At 51.1% G+C, this 19,353-nt stretch overlaps 7 protein-coding genes across 7 annotated transcripts; 4 read left to right on the plus strand and 3 right to left on the minus strand.

Annotated features, from left to right (window-relative positions):
• Positions 1–913: 913 nt before the first annotated feature.
• Positions 914–2,401, plus strand: N7539_001478 (uncharacterized protein; the record flags this gene model as incomplete). The annotated part of the gene is made up of 1 exon (XM_056931081.1): positions 914–2,401. One exon carries the CDS (start codon positions 914–916, stop codon positions 2,399–2,401), a length of 1,488 nt encoding a protein of 495 aa, XP_056793112.1.
• Positions 2,402–3,388: 987 nt separating this feature from the next.
• On the plus strand, positions 3,389–3,653 carry N7539_001479 (uncharacterized protein; the record flags this gene model as incomplete). Its single annotated transcript, XM_056931082.1, has 2 exons — positions 3,389–3,457; positions 3,480–3,653. The coding sequence occupies 2 exons, from the start codon at positions 3,389–3,391 to the stop codon at positions 3,651–3,653; spliced, it is 243 nt and encodes an 80-aa protein (XP_056793113.1).
• Positions 3,654–6,857: 3,204 nt separating this feature from the next.
• utr2 (putative cell wall glucanase (Utr2)) lies at positions 6,858–8,349 on the plus strand (the record flags this gene model as incomplete). Its single annotated transcript, XM_056931083.1, has 2 exons — positions 6,858–6,978; positions 7,139–8,349. The coding sequence occupies 2 exons, from the start codon at positions 6,858–6,860 to the stop codon at positions 8,347–8,349; spliced, it is 1,332 nt and encodes a 443-aa protein (XP_056793114.1).
• Positions 8,350–9,989: 1,640 nt separating this feature from the next.
• On the plus strand, positions 9,990–10,427 carry N7539_001481 (uncharacterized protein; the record flags this gene model as incomplete). Its single annotated transcript, XM_056931084.1, has 1 exon — positions 9,990–10,427. One exon carries the CDS (start codon positions 9,990–9,992, stop codon positions 10,425–10,427), a length of 438 nt encoding a protein of 145 aa, XP_056793115.1.
• A 451-nt stretch (positions 10,428–10,878) lies between these two features.
• Positions 10,879–12,781, minus strand: N7539_001482 (alkaline phosphatase; the record flags this gene model as incomplete). Its single annotated transcript, XM_056931085.1, has 2 exons — positions 10,879–11,183; positions 11,263–12,781. 2 exons carry the CDS (start codon positions 12,779–12,781, stop codon positions 10,879–10,881), a joined length of 1,824 nt encoding a protein of 607 aa, XP_056793116.1.
• Positions 12,782–13,301: 520 nt separating this feature from the next.
• N7539_001483 (Mth938-like domain-containing protein) lies at positions 13,302–14,187 on the minus strand (the record flags this gene model as incomplete). Its single annotated transcript, XM_056931086.1, has 2 exons — positions 13,302–13,501; positions 13,665–14,187. The coding sequence occupies 2 exons, from the start codon at positions 14,185–14,187 to the stop codon at positions 13,302–13,304; spliced, it is 723 nt and encodes a 240-aa protein (XP_056793117.1).
• Positions 14,188–15,226: 1,039 nt separating this feature from the next.
• On the minus strand, positions 15,227–18,127 carry hmt1 (putative vacuolar ABC heavy metal transporter (Hmt1); the record flags this gene model as incomplete). Its single annotated transcript, XM_056931087.1, has 3 exons — positions 15,227–16,472; positions 16,547–17,694; positions 17,780–18,127. The coding sequence occupies 3 exons, from the start codon at positions 18,125–18,127 to the stop codon at positions 15,227–15,229; spliced, it is 2,742 nt and encodes a 913-aa protein (XP_056793118.1).
• Between the last annotated feature and the right edge of the window lie 1,226 nt (positions 18,128–19,353).

A 19,353-nucleotide genomic window follows, 5' to 3' on the forward strand; every position in this document is an offset into this window, starting at 1 on the left:
GTGTATAGGGCCGATTGGAGCTCTCGTGATGGAAAGTACTTGGTAGTGCGCGGAAATACATTTCCTGAGATATCCTCATTTGAACTCTCTACATACATCGTAGTTGCAGGCCTTTTGGAGTCTCCATATAGCTCTTCACTTCAGGTAGTCCCATATCGCAGCCCATAAAATGCTCCCACTTTGGCGAAGCAATCTGCCGGTCTCCAGAGAATGCCTTCGACACAGTGGTGCATTGAGTCGAGGTCTGACGCCTCATTGCCGTATCGAAGACATTGAGTTGCGCGCTGGATCGTGTTCGAGATGCTCTGGGTATCGCACATGGGAAATTTTAGGAGATGCGGTCGGTTTCCGGTGAACCCCCTGATCTACGGATCTCCGCCCAGTCTCGGCCCCCAAACCACACCAGATGAAGACAAGACCTGACTTGTCGCTCCGTCAACGTCGTCTTCCCAAAAGCTACTTGATTCTTCATGTCCTCTGAGTGAAGCATGTACACAACATCCACGAGGTGAACAGGGCATAGTACGTCCGGTTGGAGAACTTGATCACGCGAGCCCTCAGAGGCACTGGCAGAGGGCACCTTGACGGAAGTAGGCAGTAACTAGTGGTTGACCACATAAAATCAGTCATTATGCCAGGACGCTCGACGACCAACGAATCCTGTTTCGGACTGTTACGGTCCAGGGCAGGCTGTCAAACGTGCAGGTTGGTCGATCCTAGTTTGTCCTCATATCCATGCTGTGGAAACTTACGTTGTTACAGAATTCGAAAGGTGAAATGCGGGGAGGAAAAGCCTCACTGTGTGCGATGCACCAGCACTGGTCGTCGGTGCGATTATGACCACAGTCGCTCCAGGCAAAATCAGAAGCCGGTTTTGGCTTGCCAGCGAATTCCTCAAAGGACAATATCGCCCATGTCAAGTGTAGTATGGCGAGAACGGCGCGCCTTTGCGTATTACTACCAGAACGCCGCATCAGCCGTCGGCGGCCAGTTGGACTTGGATTTCTGGCGCAGGTTCGTTCCCCAGATATGTCAGAAGGAGCCTGCGGTCTGGGATGCCATCATCTCTATCAGTGCCCTTTTCGAGAGTAGTCCCGAGGCGATACCAGATGCGAAGAAAAACCGCAATTATCAAGATGCACTCGAGTGGTACGTGCGTGCTCTCTCGCGGGTACGACAACAGATCGCCCGCGGTGCCGTTGATATCTTTGTTGGCCTCGTCAGTTGTGTGCTTTTTCTCTGTGTTGAGTTTCTCAGGGGTGGCGTCGAAGAAGCCATGCAGCTTTATGGCCAAGGCGTACAGTTGATTCTCACATTGCGCGCTCAGCGCGCTTTCGGATTGGTGGCAACGACGGATGCCTCGTTGTTGGACGACACGATTATACCCATGTTCATCCGCCTGGGTATGATAGGATTCTCGGTCTCCCAACCGCAGCTTCATCTCCTTCTACAAGACGCTTCTTTGAAATCAAGCGATTCAACGGTCTCCTTGAAATCTCTCCGAAATGAGATCTCACGCCTGGGTGCCGAGGCCCAATTCTTGCAACATGCTTGTGGGGAGTATCTCTTGAGCCCCGATGGTCCGAATGTACCCCAACATATGTGTGATCTACAGGAGAGTCTGTTACTTCAACTAGCAAACTGGTACGTGGCTTTTCGGCACCTGCAAAAGTCAACCTTGAACGACCCCGGGACCATTGCACTCCTGATTGCAAGTCACGAGGCGCTCTTCGTCATGTTGAAAGTATCCACCTCGTCATCGGAGGTCATCACCGATCAATTCTTATTGAACTTTCAAACCATTGTGGAGCAGTCTCGTATCGCCTTGAATGCCTCTATAAGACCCGATGGAACACAACCCCCGATGACTCTAGATCTCAACCCAGGGGTAGCCCTCTGGTTCACCTGTCTGCGATGTCGAGAGCCGGCTACAAGGCGCGAGGCGATCGCTCTGTTGCAACGCTGTCCACGCGTACAAGGATTCTCCAGCACTTCAGCTGCCGTGTCATTCGGAGAGAATATCATGCGATTTGAAGAAATGAAGAGCATGGCGATCTTGCAAGGCTCAACGAAGTGCTGTCTACCCACGCTGGATCACTTTGTCGCCGGTGACCAAGTCTGCCAAACGCACAGAAGTCCCTATCTTGTCTCCGACAAGCAGACTCCTTCCTTTCAAGAGGATTTCTTAGCACAGATTCTCCCAGAAGAAGCGCGCATCGGCCATTTCTCAATCATTCAGCCAGATGACAGTCTTGCCAAGACCATCACCTCTGAAGTTATAGCCCAGTGGAATCTTCGCTTGGACCAGCCCATTCTCAGCTTCTGGCGAAATGAGCGCAATCCAGCTGATCAGAGCTGGCGGATGGTGCGCGAGTATGTTTCCATGAGCTTTGCAGTCTGATGTGTTATGTGACCTTCTGGGTATCTTCCTGCAAGGAAACGGGCCATATTCCTGGAGACAGCAACCAAGCAAATCAGTAACTCCCGTGGTGGAAGTCGAAGAGGAATGAGCTTTGACGATGAGTCTCCGTGTACATGGTAAGCTGAATAGAGACCAAGTTGGTCTGCCCACTGCCATAGCAACTGTAAAGGACATACACAAGGTACACAGACATTGCCTCGTGACGAGATAGCTACAAGTTGCTGCACGGGCAGGGTGCAAGGTTACATGTTTGAACTTGAAAATGGTCTGGATCCCTGAAGCCCCTCGTTCGAGACACCACATTCAAAAGTTGTGCTTTCATTCTCGCCTCCAATCTTTATTCCGAATGATCTGGTGATATTCGATTTTGCTAATATCTCAGAGGTGTTATCAGCATCTACCACAAACCCCTCTCCTTGCCCCTTGCTTCCACCAGGGCTGTCCGATAACGAACACAGCGACACATTCCTCGGCAGCGGCCCACCGTAAACGCTCAGTCGCTGGGTTTGCCCGGTACCGCCGTTGATCTGGAATGTGTGACCATGCGCTTGTGCCCGTACTTGCGTTCGAACATTCCTTCTAGAAAGCCAAGAGGATTTAGCATTGCCCACGATTTGGCCACACTGAGGAAGTCGCTTTGGCAGAACCGGTTTCTTCTTCTGTGCCGGCATGCACTTGACCTCTTTCGATCGCGATAGTGCCCATGTAGAGATTGAGGAAAGGGAATGATCTTGTGCGGTGCGTAATCATCAAATACACTTTGATGTGCCTACTTCCAACTTGGCTGATGAATCCCCTTGACTGCGGATCTTGTCGATCAGGAAGCGTGCACTGGCGCAGTGGGTGATCTCCGCCCAAGGGTATCAGCCGGCATTCAGCATGATCGCATCGTTGAACTCGTTCGTCGAAGTCCGCGATGCATCTTTCCGCCCATGACGGTCGTGCCCTAGCTTGTGTTCTCCCATGATGGTTTGTGAGTCTCGCGCAGTCAAGCGGACCTTTAACGACACGCAAAAGGAGATATCCGATGTCGATGTGCGCTGATCATCCACTCAAGGCGCAAGAAGACTTTGAAATGGACTGGCCAGATACTTTTCTCGAGCACTTGGCTCCTACGTTGTACCGACCAGCTGGGTCTGCGACGAGCGAGCTTGGCTCCTTTGCGGCGCCACAGCATAATGCCCACCCGCAGCCTGAAGTTGTTCGAATCAGGTACCGCCCGGGCGAGTGATATGGGAGATCTTCCAGCCCAGTTGCAGTTGTGTCATTATTGCAGGGCCGCGCCTTCGCACCTTGCGATGGTGGAGTCCTTGTCATCACAACCCTTGCGCGCTCTCTTGTTACACACCATCCAGGTCTTTTGAGGGGGGAACGGGTTGATATTTACTATTGAATGACATGCTATATAGAAGTCTAGAATGAGAGGGGATGTCTCGTCTCGTTGTCTACTACTTTACCGAGAAGCTTCAAGCTTGCACATGTCACTGGGTGCTATATCCACAGTGGCTTGCCTTGTTCCGTCCTACCCGAGACATCACTATACGAAAGCATTAGAGTGACCGGCCCCTTTCCTCGGTGCTCTCTATAGTCTATACAGTCTACACTCTACACTCTACAGTAAAATGTTTGAGAAAGCGAATCAACCGAGTATCAAGGTCTCGAATGAAAAATATGCACGTGTATTACACACTGCACCTGTTGGAACTTGGCGGAGCTCTGAGGTTCCTGATCATGCAGACACATGCACAAGGTGCTTCTCGAGGTTGTCTTGTTCCCTGATAGCTAATAAGGTAGGTGTAATAGATCCTTACAGAAGTGGAGAATCGCCACTGCTGCATCCATGGAGATCCCTCGTACGAAAATCTCCCAGAACCATGATATCATGGTCGTCGTGCTGGAACAACGGAAACAACTCCATATCGAGGTAGACCCGTCTTAGGCAGTACCAAGCTTCGAGCATCACCGCTGTGGCGTGATCATCTCGGCTCCATTTGATCCACCTAAGCCCCAGCAAGAAGAAATTTTCTTGTGCGGCTGCGAGACCGTGCAGGGCTGCAGGCAGCTCTGCGTGGACACTGGACACTCAGCTGGTGCGCTCACCGACCGAATCTTCCAATATCTGGTATGTATCTACCAAGGTTCCCGGTTCTGGGACAGGCTTGCCTTGGCTCGCTGTAGGCTCGTGGTAGACTCGGTCTGATCTTGGAAGACATGAAGTATTCACTAATTGAAGTTCCGGGACACCCCTCAACAATCTCAGGCACCGCACCTGTGTCCGCATCACGATCGAATCTTATACTATTGTTCGTTGTACTCCACTACTCCTGTAAGTCGGCGCTTGAATATCGGCTACAGGTGCCGGGGTTGGATCGGACCAGTCTATATGATCTCTGGAGATCCGAGTCATGCCCTGGACGGGTTAAAAATAGGTGCACCCGCTCGTAAAGTTCAACACACGGCCAATCAGATGGTTAGAGGTAAGACAGCCACGATTGACTGGAACCGCCCGTGAGTACCTCGTGACACGGCGATGAATGGGGCCTTCCAGCTGTACCGAGACAACTGCTATTTCATTCCATTCTGGACTGTATTCTTCATTGCTAATAATTTAGTATTTACAGTCCAACTCTAATGTCTTGTCGTCTATACCTTTAATTACCTTCTGTACTTTGATATAATACGATAGGAGTGTACGTAGTCCGTGGGCACTGGGTAGCAGGCCCTGGCAGTCCGCTTCTACTCATCTAGATTGATGATCCGAAGTCAGTCAATTTACGGTGAGGACTCTGGAGAGTCATTGCAATGAGTGAAGTCGGTCAACTCGAGTCATTTCACGCCTGGATACACTTGGATAATCCTGGGGCACGAGTGAAGTTGTGCACAAAGTTAACTTTTACTACAGTACAAAATTTGAAAATGCAGTCCTGTACTCCACCGACCCGTGGGGAAAAAGACACTAGCGTATCCAGTGCCAGTGCCACCGTGCCACGACTGGGGGATTTCTGTCTGTGTCTGTGTGCCTTTGTGGTTAAGGGCTTACAGGTGATACCGTGATACAGATCCCTTACGTGGACATTTGAATCTTCCAGGCTGCAGCGATCTCTCATCTGTCTATGGTGTGACTGGTGTCACGTGGTCAGTGCTGTGATTTGTAAATTACCGGACGAGCCTATTTTCTGGGAGCTCGACCGATCTACAGTTCTTACAGTTTACTCTATGCCTCATTGCCTACTACCCAGACCGTGTAGACTGTAGAGTCTACAGTGTTTCGGGCGTGAGTATTAGGACGACTGCATGCATCATTGTCATTAGAGATGATCCCTTGGATAGGGTTATGCACAGGGATGCATGATCATCATGCACGTGGAATTACATCCTATGATCCTAGCCAGATCGTAACCGTTACGCAGCCTCGAATGGCTCTGTAAGATAATGAACTACGGTAGCCAGCTTGGCAGCTACAGTGTGTAGCGACTCACAAGCAGCCCTCGACCAGAAGTACTACAGTATGGTGTACTCATATTCCATTTGTTAATCTGCCCATTCAAGAGCGGATCTATGAGAGATCATCAATACACAACACTGACAGAGTCTCTGTAAAATAGAGTGACAGAACTCACAGATACATACATGCTGTATGTATGTAATAGTACTGTAGAAAACTATGTAGAAATGCCTCAAATGGCATATGTATCACTGTATCATCTCTTTCCCCTTAATCCACATATCCCATACAGCATACACCCCCGAGTCCCGACTGACATTGCTCAATGGTTACTATTAGAGCGATATGGTACAGTACTCGGCAACTTGCAGGAATAAAATCTTTCAGACATCCCTCTTTCCTCTCTTTCCTGAACCCAAAAACCATGTGCAGCTTGGTGACCCATACAATTAATTACCCACCGTTCGCTGTGGAAAGAAAACTGGACCCCTTGGGGAAGGCTTTACTCATCGTTCCTTTGACCTCTCCTTGGCGATGTACCCGACAGGCCCCCCGTTGTTAGTGTTGTTTAGCGCAGAAACCCGGGAAAAAACGACTCCACCCGAGTCCACCCATTTCCACATCGCCTCCTCCTCTCTCCTCCACTATTATTACCTGCTGCTTTTTTCCATTCCTTCTTCTTTCTCTCTTTCCTCCTTCCATTCCTCTTGGCCCATCGACTCGGTCACCATCTTCAAGTCTTCACTTGCTGTCTCTCGTTTCACAGCCCGTCGCGACGCATCTCAATCACCACCGTCCGCTCGTTTTCGTCGGTGGCTCCTTCTGGATTATTTACTCTCCTCGATCTTTCCCTCTCCCCCTTTTACCCTTCTTGTACATTCTGATCTCGCACATACCCACTTTCAACCTTACCCCAGATCCTGCCTTCCCCCTCCCCCCCCCCCTCGTACATAATTTTTTGTGAGCTTGATCCTGCTATCTCGATTCACAATGGTTCGTTTCGTGACCTCTCTCCTGGCCTTGTCCCTGTCGGCCACCGTGTTGGCAAGCTCCAACACCATCACGTGTAGCACAAGCAAGCAGTGCCCGCAGGATAAGCCCTGCTGCTCCCGTAAGTGATTCGACCCATGTCATCCGATATTATCCCCTCACATCGCCGTTGTGGTGCATTTTTTCGTCCCAAGGAACCATGCTTGCCTCCTGCCTCCTGCCTCACCTGTAGGCTCTACTTGTCCTTGGTTGATACTTTCCTAACGTACCTCCTAACACAGAATATGGCGAGTGTGGTACCGGTGGCTACTGTCTGGGTGGTTGTGACGCCCAATCCTCCTTCTCGGTTGACTCTTGTGCCCCCATGCCGATCTGTGAAAACAAGAGCTACACATGGGACAACTTGGATAACACCGTCTTGAATACCAAGTACCTGGGCAATGCCTCAGCTGCGGACTGGACCTACAGCGGGTTCCCCAAGACGCAGGATGGCAACCTCCTCATGACCATGCCCAAGAACTCTGTGGGTTCGCTCTTTGCCAACAACCACTACATCTGGTACGGCAAGGTCAGTGGCAAGATCAAGTCCTCTCGTGGTAAGGGTGTGGTCACTGCCTTCATCCTGCTGTCTGATGTCAAGGATGAGATTGACTACGAATGGGTCGGTGCCGACTTGACTGCCGTCCAGACCAACTACTACTGGCAGGGTGTGCTGGACTGGCATAACAGTGCCAACGCCTCCGTCACCAACGAGGACACCTTCAAGGACTGGCACACCTACGAGATCGACTGGCAGCCCGACCAGACCCAGTGGATCATCGACGGTGTGGTCAAGCGCACCCTCAAGAAGTCCGACACCTGGAACGCCACTGCCAACCGCTTCCAGTACCCTCAGACCCCCGCTCGTCTGCAGATGTCTCTCTGGCCCGCTGGCCAGAAGGGTAACGCCCAGGGAACCATCGACTGGGCTGGTGGTGAGATTGACTGGAACAGCCAGGACATTCAGGAAAAGGGCTACTACTACGCAACCGTGGGAAAGGTCGACGTGACCTGCTACGACCCTCCCAAGGAGGCTAAGAAGACTGGCAACAATGCTTACGTCTACACCTCCGACACCGCCATGGAAGCCGATGTTGCCATCACTGGCAACTCAACCGTTCTCGGTTCTCTCGCTGCGACCGGTTTGAACATGACCTACGGTGCTCACAGTGGCAGCTCCACCGCTACTGGCAGTGACAGTGTGCCTACGAACATGGGTGGCACCGGCGGCATGGCTTCTAACGGCACCAACACAGGCTCTACCGGCACCAGCAGCGGCTCCAGCTCGGGTTCCGGCTCGGGTTCCGGCTCCGCCTCAGGGGCCTCCAGCACTGGGTTCTCCCAGGGTACCTCCGCTACCAAGGGCAACAGCGCCCCTGCGCAGGTCGAGCGTGTGCTGCAGGGCTCTTTCTTTGCAGTCCTCGTGGCTGTTGTCGCTCTGGTGACCCTGTAGACCTGGACTTGATGAAACCCCTCTCTACTTTCTCAATTCTTCTTTCTTGTGAATTTGACTTGTCTCTTTTTTTTCCAGTTCCTGAGAACATTTGGATATATTGATAGGGCTGTTCCGATTAGTCTCTCATTTGACACTCTATCCTTTTGAGCGTTTTCTATTCCCACTACAGTCGTCTTTCCTTGACTTTGAGATTAATCCTACTGTACCGCTCATCCTATTGGTCTCTTTGAATCTCACCACATCGCTCGTGTGTTCCATTCGTGATATGTGTATTGGCAAACATAAACACGAAATCGAAGAACTGCTGAACGGCTTCGCCCTTGAGAATGCCACGATACATCCATGTTAACTGCGCTGTTCACAAGCCCTCACGAGATCACAGTTACCCAATGGCAAACAAATCGTAATAAACACCCAAACCTCTCCTAGTTGAGTGAATCACCTGTAGTGATCAAACACTTACTCCATTCTCCACGTGGGCTCAATTTCTAGCAGCCCAGTCCAGCAGCAGTTACGTTCAGAATGAAATCAACACCCGTCGATCTGTTCAGTAGGTAGCCGAATTTGATCGATGACCGATTCCCCTGCAGGAACCCGACAAGCCGCTGCCGAACGCGAATAAGCTTCTTCGGGACTGGGCCATTAGGCTACTGGTTCCCGCCCCCACTGTTTACTTTTTCAAGTAGTATAAACTATAAACAACATGCTCAATCTTTGAGGTGCATACAACAATTACACTAGGACAAGCACACACTCTGAAGCGGATTCTGAAATGTCCGACTAGATCGCGTTGTGGAACAAACACCTTCCACATGTAACTTGCCTGGGACGGGCAATTCTTCGCTTCTCACGCCTGGGTCGAGACTTGATCAAACGTGTCGGTGCCTGCGTAGAGCCCGAGGATTTTCTCGTTACGGCTTTCCGTAGTATAGAGGTAGTCATTCTTTGTGTTTGTTGTTTGTGGTGGGAAATGAGACGCGCGAGACTCTGATGGGTGATACTTCACTCTCCACTCACGTCTGGATTCGGTCGAGACTCCATCAAACTTGTCGGTGCCTAGAGTCCTGGGATTACATCGTTGCGTCTAGGTTTGGTAGAGGATGGTGGTTTGCTTTCGGTGGGAGCTGGGACGCGTGAAGCTCAGATGTAGCGTCTACTATCGCGCCGTCCATGGGAGACGCCGCCTAGGAGGTATTGTATACATCTGGTAGGCCGCGATGGGGTTCTCAGTTGGAGCAATCGCGAGAGGCGTATACGTGTAGGCATCCACACAACAAAGCTATCCATGGTGAGGATGAGAGTCAGATGAGGACTATATAAAGCTCACTTGCGTTCTCTATCTTCTCACCTTACAGACTTCCTCCGTTCACCCCCGATATCAGATCACATCTCACTTTTGGCCGTCCTGTCACTTCCAACGGCACTCTGATATCAACCCCCCTTTCGAACGTCCTTGGCCCGGTGTTTCATAACACAAATCCCCTCGCCAAAAGAGATCCTCCCGTCGATCTGAAAGCTCAGATCAAGACCTGCCCAACCGGTACGGTACGTTCGATCCCACCATGTAGCTTTGGATTATATGCGCGAAGAGAAGGAAAAACAAACAAGAGACTAACGAGCCCTTCACGCAGCAGAAGATGTGCTTCTACGTTGGCGTCTACTGCCGGTGCTGCGCAGACGTCTGGTTCAAACTCCACCTGTTCTGCCACGACCTCTACGACCAGCTCCAGAGAATCAACGACCCCCTGGAGCGGGAGCAGCACGACCTCCCTTTCGACCCGAACATCCCGGACTGCCAGCCTTACTACGAGATCGACGTGAGTGAGGGCTCGGATGACTTTTCGGGTGAAGGGACCGGCCGCACCAACATCGTCGGTTGGGAGGATGATGTGGAGGTCTGTGCCGATTGTCAGAACGATCAATACTGGCATTGGTACTGGACGATGGTGCTGGAGGGGGGTTTCAAGGGCGAGGAGGAATCTGAGGTCATGGGACCTGAGGACGAGCGGTCTCAGAACGAAGGTTCTGAGGATGAACGGGTTGTGGTCAAGCACGAGAACGTCAATCAGGAATGAATTGATATTGGCCACAAATATGCTGCTTTTCTCGTAATGATCACTTCGTAGATGTAAATGGTAGCAGTTGGAAGTAGTACGATGTATATTTTGTGACTGATTTCACTAAATAGAGTAAACGTAAAGGACGAAGTAACGGTAGTTCAATCGAAGAAGCCTCGCAAGAGTCTCAAATGCGGCTAGCAGGTTCCTTCATTGAGGAAGCAAAACTTGTCGAAAGATGGGGTACGCTGCATTCTTCGTGATTGAGCCTACTAGATAGTGTAAGAGTGTAAGAGCACGCAATAGCAATTCATTCGAAGAAAGTATTGAAAATATCAAAAACGCCAGTAGTCTTCAATGGAGAAGCATGATTGCCGAAAGATGAAAGGCTTCACACGGGAAAGCCTCTTCACAGGTAGGGAGTTATTGGGTCAAATGCATAAAAAAAAAAAAAAAAGACAGGGTGCACCTAGTGCACGCTTCCGCAAGCACAGTCATCGACCGAGCGCTTTCTAAAGTCACCATGGTAGCCATCAAGGCCTTCAACTCGCACGTTCGAGCCAAGCGGATCACCCAGCCAGCCATGTTGCTTAGACGGGCTAGATTCGTCGCTCGATGCCGTCCAAGAAGCCGCAGATTGCAGACGTTTGGTCACTGCATTGACATCAAGATCCAAATATTCTGCAAGGAATTTACCGACATCGGTATTCTCGTGATTGCCAACCAGTGGCCATGCATTCTTGCTAGATGATGCATAAATGTTGACATCGGCAGCTGCAGCATTTTGTCAGCTATATTTGCATTACTTTTCAAAGAAAGAACTTGTATTCGAAGTCATGGTTGAGAAACTTACCAGAGTGGCCGTGAGTAGACCAGCCGATTTGCGCACGACGGCTGATCATGTCGGCAAAGACGTAATTGGGATACACTCCAGCCTCAAGATGAAGCAAAGCATCAATCTCCTCATCCGTGGCGTCTGTGATACCGAGATCCTTCTCGAGCAAAATTTTGCGGATGAATGATTTCTTCTTGTCATCACTGTGTTTTCCATTTTGAGACAGGTACTCGGTCCACTTGGCGCCAGCATATTCGCTGGAATGTTGAGCGTTCGCCAAAACACGAGGATGCCAAAGGTATTCAGGATAAGTAGTGTGGAGTTGACGCGCAGCAGCCAAGCCACCAGTCTCGTGATCAGATGTGCCGACAAGAATACCAGGGGTATCATCCTTCTCAAGGAACTCCAGCACAGCGGCAAAGGCCTTGTCATAGGCGATGACTTCATGGACCTGTGCGGCAGGATCGTTCCCATGTCCGGCATGATCGATTCGAGACCCCTCAATCATCAAAAAGAAACCTTGCTCACTGTCTCGGGTGGCCTCGCTGAGAGTGGTCAGCGCAGTTCGAGCCATTTCTTCCAGAGAAGGATAGACGTCATTCTGTGAGCGACGGTCAATCTCGTAAGGGATATCCTTCTCAGCAAACAGACCCATCAGGGGAAGCTTTGCATCAGCGCCACCCTTGAGGGCGTCAAAACCAGCGCGATCTTGCAGGTAATGGAATCCATTCTGAGTCGCAACATCGACGATGTCGCGATCATCCGCACGGCAACTGCCATCGGTGGAATTTGGCAAGAAATGACAACGGCCACCACCAAGGATTAAGTCCACGACACGTCCCAACGGGTGCTCACCCGCCTCCTGCTCTGCAATGCTATCCTCGTATTGGCGCAGATTCGCATGCGATGCAAAGCAAGCCGGCGTTGCATCGGTGATGCGTGTTGTCACCACCAGTCCAGTGTGATAGCCCGCCAGCTTGGCAGCCTCGAGTACAGTACCGCAAGGCGAATGGTCTGGAAGCACTGAAATGGCTCCATTATAGCTCTTGTGTCCGCAGGAGAACGCTGTTGCACCAGCGGCCGAATCGGTCACAAGGCTGTTGCTCGAGCGGGTTCGGGACTGGCCAATGTGATGCTTGTCCAAGACAAGAACATCATCAATAGGCAAGCCCTCTACGAATTGTCTGAAACTTCTCGTCATGGACAGACTTGTCGGTCCCATGCCATCGGAGACCATGAATATGAGGTTGCGCTTTCCCGAGGGCTTGCCGCCTGGTCCCCAACCTATCGGGGGCTCTCCTCTTTGATTCTTGGCCGATTCATGCTGATATACCACCGCCAGTATGATTACAACGATTGTTGCAGAGATAGCCCACGCAAACGTTCCCACCTGGCCCCAGAAGCCAAGTCCGCGGCGTACTGGCTCACGGCGAGTCGTTCGCTCCCCAGTCAGAAGAGCATCCTCCTCCTCGGCGGTTTGGGTGGATAATCGATCGCTTGACTGACGGGGTACTGAGAGTGACTCTTCTCCCGCCATATTTGCGTTTGTAGACCCGGGTTCGAATATCTGAGTCGATGGAGGGTTCAGAGTTGTCTGTGGTATTTCATACGGAGTTACCCCAGGTGCGGAGCTGGCCCTGTGGATGCCTCAGCTGGTGTCTGCGATAAGATAAGACAGACTCACATGATCAAGGGCCAACTTGAGCAATGTGCCAAGACTACACTGATGTCTCATTCTTAGTCGTTTTAAGGTAGCATCGCAAGCAGGGACATGCTCTGCTTAATAACCGAGTATGCCCCACAGGTATGAAGTCCGATTTACAGTCCCTGAACACTAGTTCTCATACGATCTAGGTCGGGGCTCGAAATCCTGCCGGCAATCGGTCTTTGTCAATAGATCCACGCACCATTGTTATACGTGTAGGGCCGTGTCTACAGCGGCCGACAAATACACTCGAATCCAAAGGAAATGCTACGAATATTGTACATTAGATGGTGCTACCATCTGCGTTTTGCGAATATCTAAGAGTTCGTTCCGGAAAAGAGCAGTGTCCGGTTTAGGATCGTCCTTTCCACCCGATGGGAATCAACGCCGCTGCAATCTCGGACACACCACGCTCTGTAGCCAAGAGATTGAACTGAGCAGCTGCGTTTCTCGTGTCCTGAACATCAACACGGATACCCAGAGAATTAATATGGCGCTTCGTTTCCGGTGACAGAGGATAAATGCCGGCACCCATGCCAAGAATGAGCATATCTGATGAATGTAAGGATCAGCAATGTCGACCGGGTGAGAAACAGCGAGAAATGAGATCCATTAGAAAGCACGTATCTGAGAGGCAAATTGCTGTTGTCATAGCGGTAAAGGGAAACGTGCACAATTGCAGGAACATCAAGAGCGAGGTAGAACAAGAACGTACCGGGACGTGGCCACACGAGGCTCAACAACCCCCAAACTTGCTCATCGAGTTCGAATTGACCTTTCGCATTGATCATAGACGCTTTGGCAATTTGTTCATTTTCCGCACCCTCGACGGCCCTCCAAGGTCTCCAGGCAAATGCCTCACCACCGACAAGGAGCAGAGCATCTCCGCCCGTAATTTTCACGCCGCTGTTGAGATGGAAACCAGAGTCCAAACATGCGTCAATAGCTGTGCTGGGCACGGGTGTGTTGCCGAGGACATCGAGGGCGCCGAAATCGGTCACCGTATCTTCCTGTGACTCTGGACCACGATCATAGCTGGTGGGCTTGTGTGTATGCGACCGTGGAACCATGCGGACGGGCTGGATTTTTGAGCTGTTGTTGCGCACCGAAGAAGGTGTTTTGAAGGTTGTGACGGCGATCGGGGATCGTCGAACAGCGCCGCGCAGTGAGTTGCGAGAGTGCGCGCTCACGAGCGACGTCCGTAAAGCACGGAGAAGTTGAGTTGAGGGCGAGTGCATCTTTAAAGATGATCGATTGCGGCTTGTGATTCTCGCGAAGGACAACGAGATGTTACATGAAACAGTTCGATAGTTAGAAAAAGGTGCTTCGGCGGAGGATGGATGCTGTTGCTGATTGCAGTGATAAGATCGGCTCCGCCTTGGCGCTTGAGCTGACATCATTTCTTCACCTACAGTACCCAGGTAAAGGTTAGAGAAACACCCCCGGCCTGATCAGACTTAGGTATATACGTAACCCGTTTGTAATAGCCACCATTTCTAGCATTCCTACAATCTTTAATGGCATTTGATATCTACGGAGGCCATAACAAGGTCGGAAAACAGAATGAGATCTCATGATCGAGCTTCAGGATGCATACCTCTCTACCTTACAACCCTTTCTACATGTACGGTGAGCAGTTGCAACAATCGTTTCAAACCAAGTCACTTGTATTTCACGTTTTTTGACCCATTTAGGTGAGGATTTGCCAGTGATTATACAAAAAGCTGCCTCCGGAGTAACCAATGTTTTGTCGAGTTCAGCATCAAGAGACCTTTTTTTCCAAGACGGTCCAGCTTCTCAACATTCCGAAATTCCCAAACTCCAGTGAAAATTATTCGAAGGCCCAAGGACGAGACAAAGGCAAAGAGAGGAGGAAACAGTCGAGCACGAAAGGTAGCATGAAGGGGTTGAGACAAGGTGTGAAGGGCGCGGAGAGAATTATACCGAGCAGGCTAGCAGCCCGGCGATGGCAGAACAGACAATGCAATCGTTGAACGTATTGCGAGAAGGAGATAAAGAAGAAGAAAGGCCGCGACGACGCGAGCGACTGGGTATAAAAGCGGACGAATGGGCGAGCCTATCTGGAAAGAGGCAGCGACCATCCTTGGTTCACACCCGAATGACAGCAGTGTCATTTGCTGTCGAATGGTGGGATGGTGGCATGTCGTGGTTATAATGCAAGAAAGTGAGTATTCACAAGTCGTCAGCGGACTATTTGTACTGCTGGGTGAGAGGAACTCTCGACCCCAAATCAGGAGGCCTGTGACAAAAACGAGATCATTGTGCCGGACGGCGATTATGTTTGGGATCCTCATCAGACTGGCTAGAGCTATCGTCGCTGTGAGCGGCGTTGCGGATGCGATCTTCCAAATGTTTGACTTCGATAGCGGCCTTTTGCGCTCGAATTTGCTTGCGCCACATGCTCGCATAACGGCCCTTCATTGCAAGTAGCTCCTCGTGAGTACCACTTTCAGCCACTTGGCCATCAGCCAAAACAAGGATTCGATCGGCTGTCGTGATGGTGCTGAGTCGATGAGCAATCACGAGCATGGTACGTCCCTGTGAGAGCGTGGAAAGCGCCCGCTGGATGTGCTCTTCGGTATCCGTATCCAGTGCGGCTGTGGCTTCGTCCAAAAGAATGATCCGCGGGTTCTTGAGTATGGTACGTGCAATTGCAACCCGCTGCTTCTCTCCGCCACTGAGGCGCAGACCTCGTTCTCCAACCTTGGTGTTATAACCATCCGGGAATGTCAAGATTTTCTCGTGAATACTGGCTGCCCGGCAGGCATCATAGACTTCCTCATCCGTGGCTGCCTGGTTCGCGTATTTCAAATTATACATAAGTGTCTCGTTGAAAAGGACAGTGTCCTGAGGGACCACACCGATGTGGCTGCGTAACGAGTCGATGGTGATATCCCGCACGTCACGACCATCGACACTGAGGCAGCCCTTCTCAGTATTATAGAACCGGAAGAGGAGTCTAAAGACAGTGGACTTGCCACCTCCAGATTCTCCCACCAAAGCGGTGGTAGTACCAGGCTCGCAGTGGAAAGTCAGTCCATTCAACGCCGGTTTGCGCTTGTCGTAAGAGAAATCGACGTCTTGGAACTTTATGTCTCCCTGGCAGATTGGCAAGGTGGTGGCATGCGGGCTGTCGACCACCGTTGGCTGCTCGCGGAACAACTCAAGCATCCGCTCAGCGTTGATCAATGCAGACTGAATTGAACGATAGAAGGTGCCGAAAAAGTTCAGTGGACCCTGAAGCTGGGCCATGTAGATCAACAATGTCACAAATCGACCGACGTCTTGCTCGTGAGTGGCGACTTCGTATGCTGCGATGAAGCAGGTGAGGAGAAGGCCCAACATAAAGATCGTGTTTTGGCACGTGTTGAGGAGTGTTAGTGAGATAAGCACATGGTACTCGGCCTTTTGAAACTCGCCCACGGCATCGCGATAACGCCGGAATTCGTACTGTTCGGCATTGAAGTATTTGACCGTCTCGTAAGAGACCATCGAATCGTTCCTGAGAAATCACAGGTCAGTTCACGTCCTCGAGTTGTACTGCATTCCTCTATAGTCGTCTTGGAAATCACATACTTGACAGCGTCTTCTTGACGAGATGCATTAACCATGGTCCTTCGAATTTCAGCGCGCCACTGTGCCATGCGTACTGTGACGTAGAGGTATCCGAACGTGGAGATACCCACAACGAGTGCATAGTAGGCATTGAACTTGATGAGGAAGTAGCCGAATGCGATGACCAGATCAACCAACATTGGGACCACTTGGAACGTGATCTGCTCCAGGAATGTATTGATAGAGCTGCCCTTGCTCAACGCAGACAGGACCTCTCCTGTCTTCTTCCCCAGATGGAAATCGAGACTCAGTCCATGGACATGCTCAAATGCCGCATTCGACAGTTCCATATACGAATACTGGCTGACCGGTATCCACAGGCTGGAGCGCATGGAGCCCAAAAGACCCTGGCTACCTTGCAGCCATCGTAGAACGACATACATCAAGATCTCCAGCCAAGGGACACGGAAACCTTGTCCTTCCTCGTCAGCCAAGATGGTGGTAATATGACCAACTTGGTTCGGTACCATGACATTCACGACTCGTTGAGCAACAAGGATGATGAAGCAAAGGACCACGATAATTTGCAATCGACAGGATTTTGATGGCCAAAGGTAGGGAAAGAAGAGTGAGTAGCCACTGAGATACTCCCACCAACTTGTTGAAGGCACGGTCGTTGGACGGACCCATGGATCGGGCTTCGGTTTCGTAGCATTGTTGTCTGCTGAACCATCGGTAGCTCCGTAAGCATGGCCATTGGTGTTGCCATTGCCATTCTCTGCGGCTGCCGCGTCAAGAAGTCCAGTGGACTCACTGGCATGGCCGTTTTCACGACGCATCTGGCTGCCCTTCTGACTCTTCCAGGATATACTTTTACTGATGTACAGAGCAACCAGAGCCACCAAAATCAGCACTCGAAGACTATTTGACGCAATTTCAGCGTGCTCCCATGGCGTGATGGATTGGCGAAGTGTGCCGCCTTCGGGGTTACCAACAATCGGTTCGTGGTGAGGTGAGGTGTAGAGAGAAAGCGCAGTGCTGACGAGGATTAATTCGAGGGGAATGGCGGCGAGCCAGCACACAAACTGGGCAACGGTTGGGGACGGGTTTGTGTCGAGCAATGTCATTAAGAGGACAGCGTAGAAAAAGAATGACCCGACAATGTAAATCTATAGTCAAAATGCCGTAATCTGTTAGCACGGAGGCTTGATTTCCGGCGCCAACACAAGCAACAGCTGATCTGGGAAAACCTACGACTGCGGACTGGCCCCGCCACCAGTGCTCAGATCGAGCAACCAGGACGTGGACGATGTAGATCGTTGCATCTATCAAAAATGTGACGAGTAGGGCAACCGAAAGCCAATTGAAAAACCGCTTGACGGTAGGTGAGAACACCTTCACCGCGGAAGCGGGAGCTTCACTACGATGGCGCTTGGGTAATGGCCTTCCCCCGGGGCCCATGCGGACAGATTCTTGATTTCCGACTCTTCTGGCGGTGGCCATCGTATTGGCGATGAAAGCCACGGTGAAGAGGCAAAGCAGAAAGATCGGATAGCATATGCGCAGGTATTCCAGCAGCTCAAGAGCTGCGTGAGAATCCATGATGAGCCAAGTCCTCCCACGAGTGTCCGGTCCAGCAGCGAGTCAGTTTATTTCCATGACACAGCGTGCGCGAAGAAGGAAAAGGTGGAAGATCAGCAAAGCGACCGCTTGGTGAACGTTGAGAAGGACCGGCGAGCGGTGGAGAGAACGAGAAGGACGAGGAGAATTGAGGCGGACGAGGGGATGGAAGGTTGACCCAAATTCCAGACCGAGCGGTAGCCGGGCAGGTCAAGCGGAAGCGACAGTCAATACCGGACGGGTGTGGCCAAGGATCGACGTGAGGAATGAACTGCACAGCCGAACGCGGGGGGTAAACAGGTGAGATAGTCTGTCTGCCAGGACCTGGAGCCTGCACCACTGTGCAGTTTTCCTTGAATTGAAACCGGATGAGCTCGACAGCTGAATATTTGTGTCCAATTAGTAAAGGATCCAATCCTGAGCCGCTGCCCATGCAGAACCGCAAATGACACAGGACCAAAACTTTGGCTTGATTGATTGGAATGGGCGAAGACAGAGGAGGCAAATGTCCGCAGCCGCAGCGAAGGTTTAAAGTCTTCTCGGTCTCAACTGATCACGCTGTGGCGAGATCATGCGCCCTCTCACTCTCACCCTCGGGAGAACACAGAAGCAGGGGCAAGTGTGGACCTACGAGCCTATTGTCAGGGAGGGTGTGAGATCGATTCTCAGCAGTGCCGCGGACGCTCGACCATAGAGAATGCGAGCAATTCAACAAACGTGCCAGATCAGAATGGTCGGAACGTTGGGGCCGTAGAGTATTTTTATGGACTCGTCCGGAATGACGGTGAAGTGGATGCGCCTGGCTGCTGCAGCTAGATGGAGGGGGCTGGATCCACATCGCCGTGTTTGTGCGTACACTGCGTAGAACCTATCTGTGCAGCTGGACATGGATGATAGAGCAACACTGTACAGCAGATTGTACTGATAATAATAGTCGTGACCTATTATTGTTTTGATCTCAGTGACGACCGACCGAGTCAGACCCTGGGTGTCGGACTGCAGTGATTCAAGGTCGGTAGAGCTCAAGGATCAACCGGGTTCTCGGGTCTCTGTGGAGTGTGGACTGTCGCACTCTCACGTGGACATTCAAGTCTTAGCAGGTGAAGAACTGGAGAACCAGACTGAATCAAAAGTACCGGCTACGTAAGTGTACAATGTACACTCTTTTGGCATCAGCGCATAGTCATACTACCTGACTCAATGATCAT

This window comes from Penicillium diatomitis (genome assembly GCF_028827545.1).
Source record: "Penicillium diatomitis strain IBT 30728 chromosome Unknown utg000002l_segment0_segment0, whole genome shotgun sequence".
In the NCBI taxonomy this organism is placed as follows: Eukaryota; Fungi; Ascomycota; class Eurotiomycetes; order Eurotiales; family Aspergillaceae; genus Penicillium; species Penicillium diatomitis.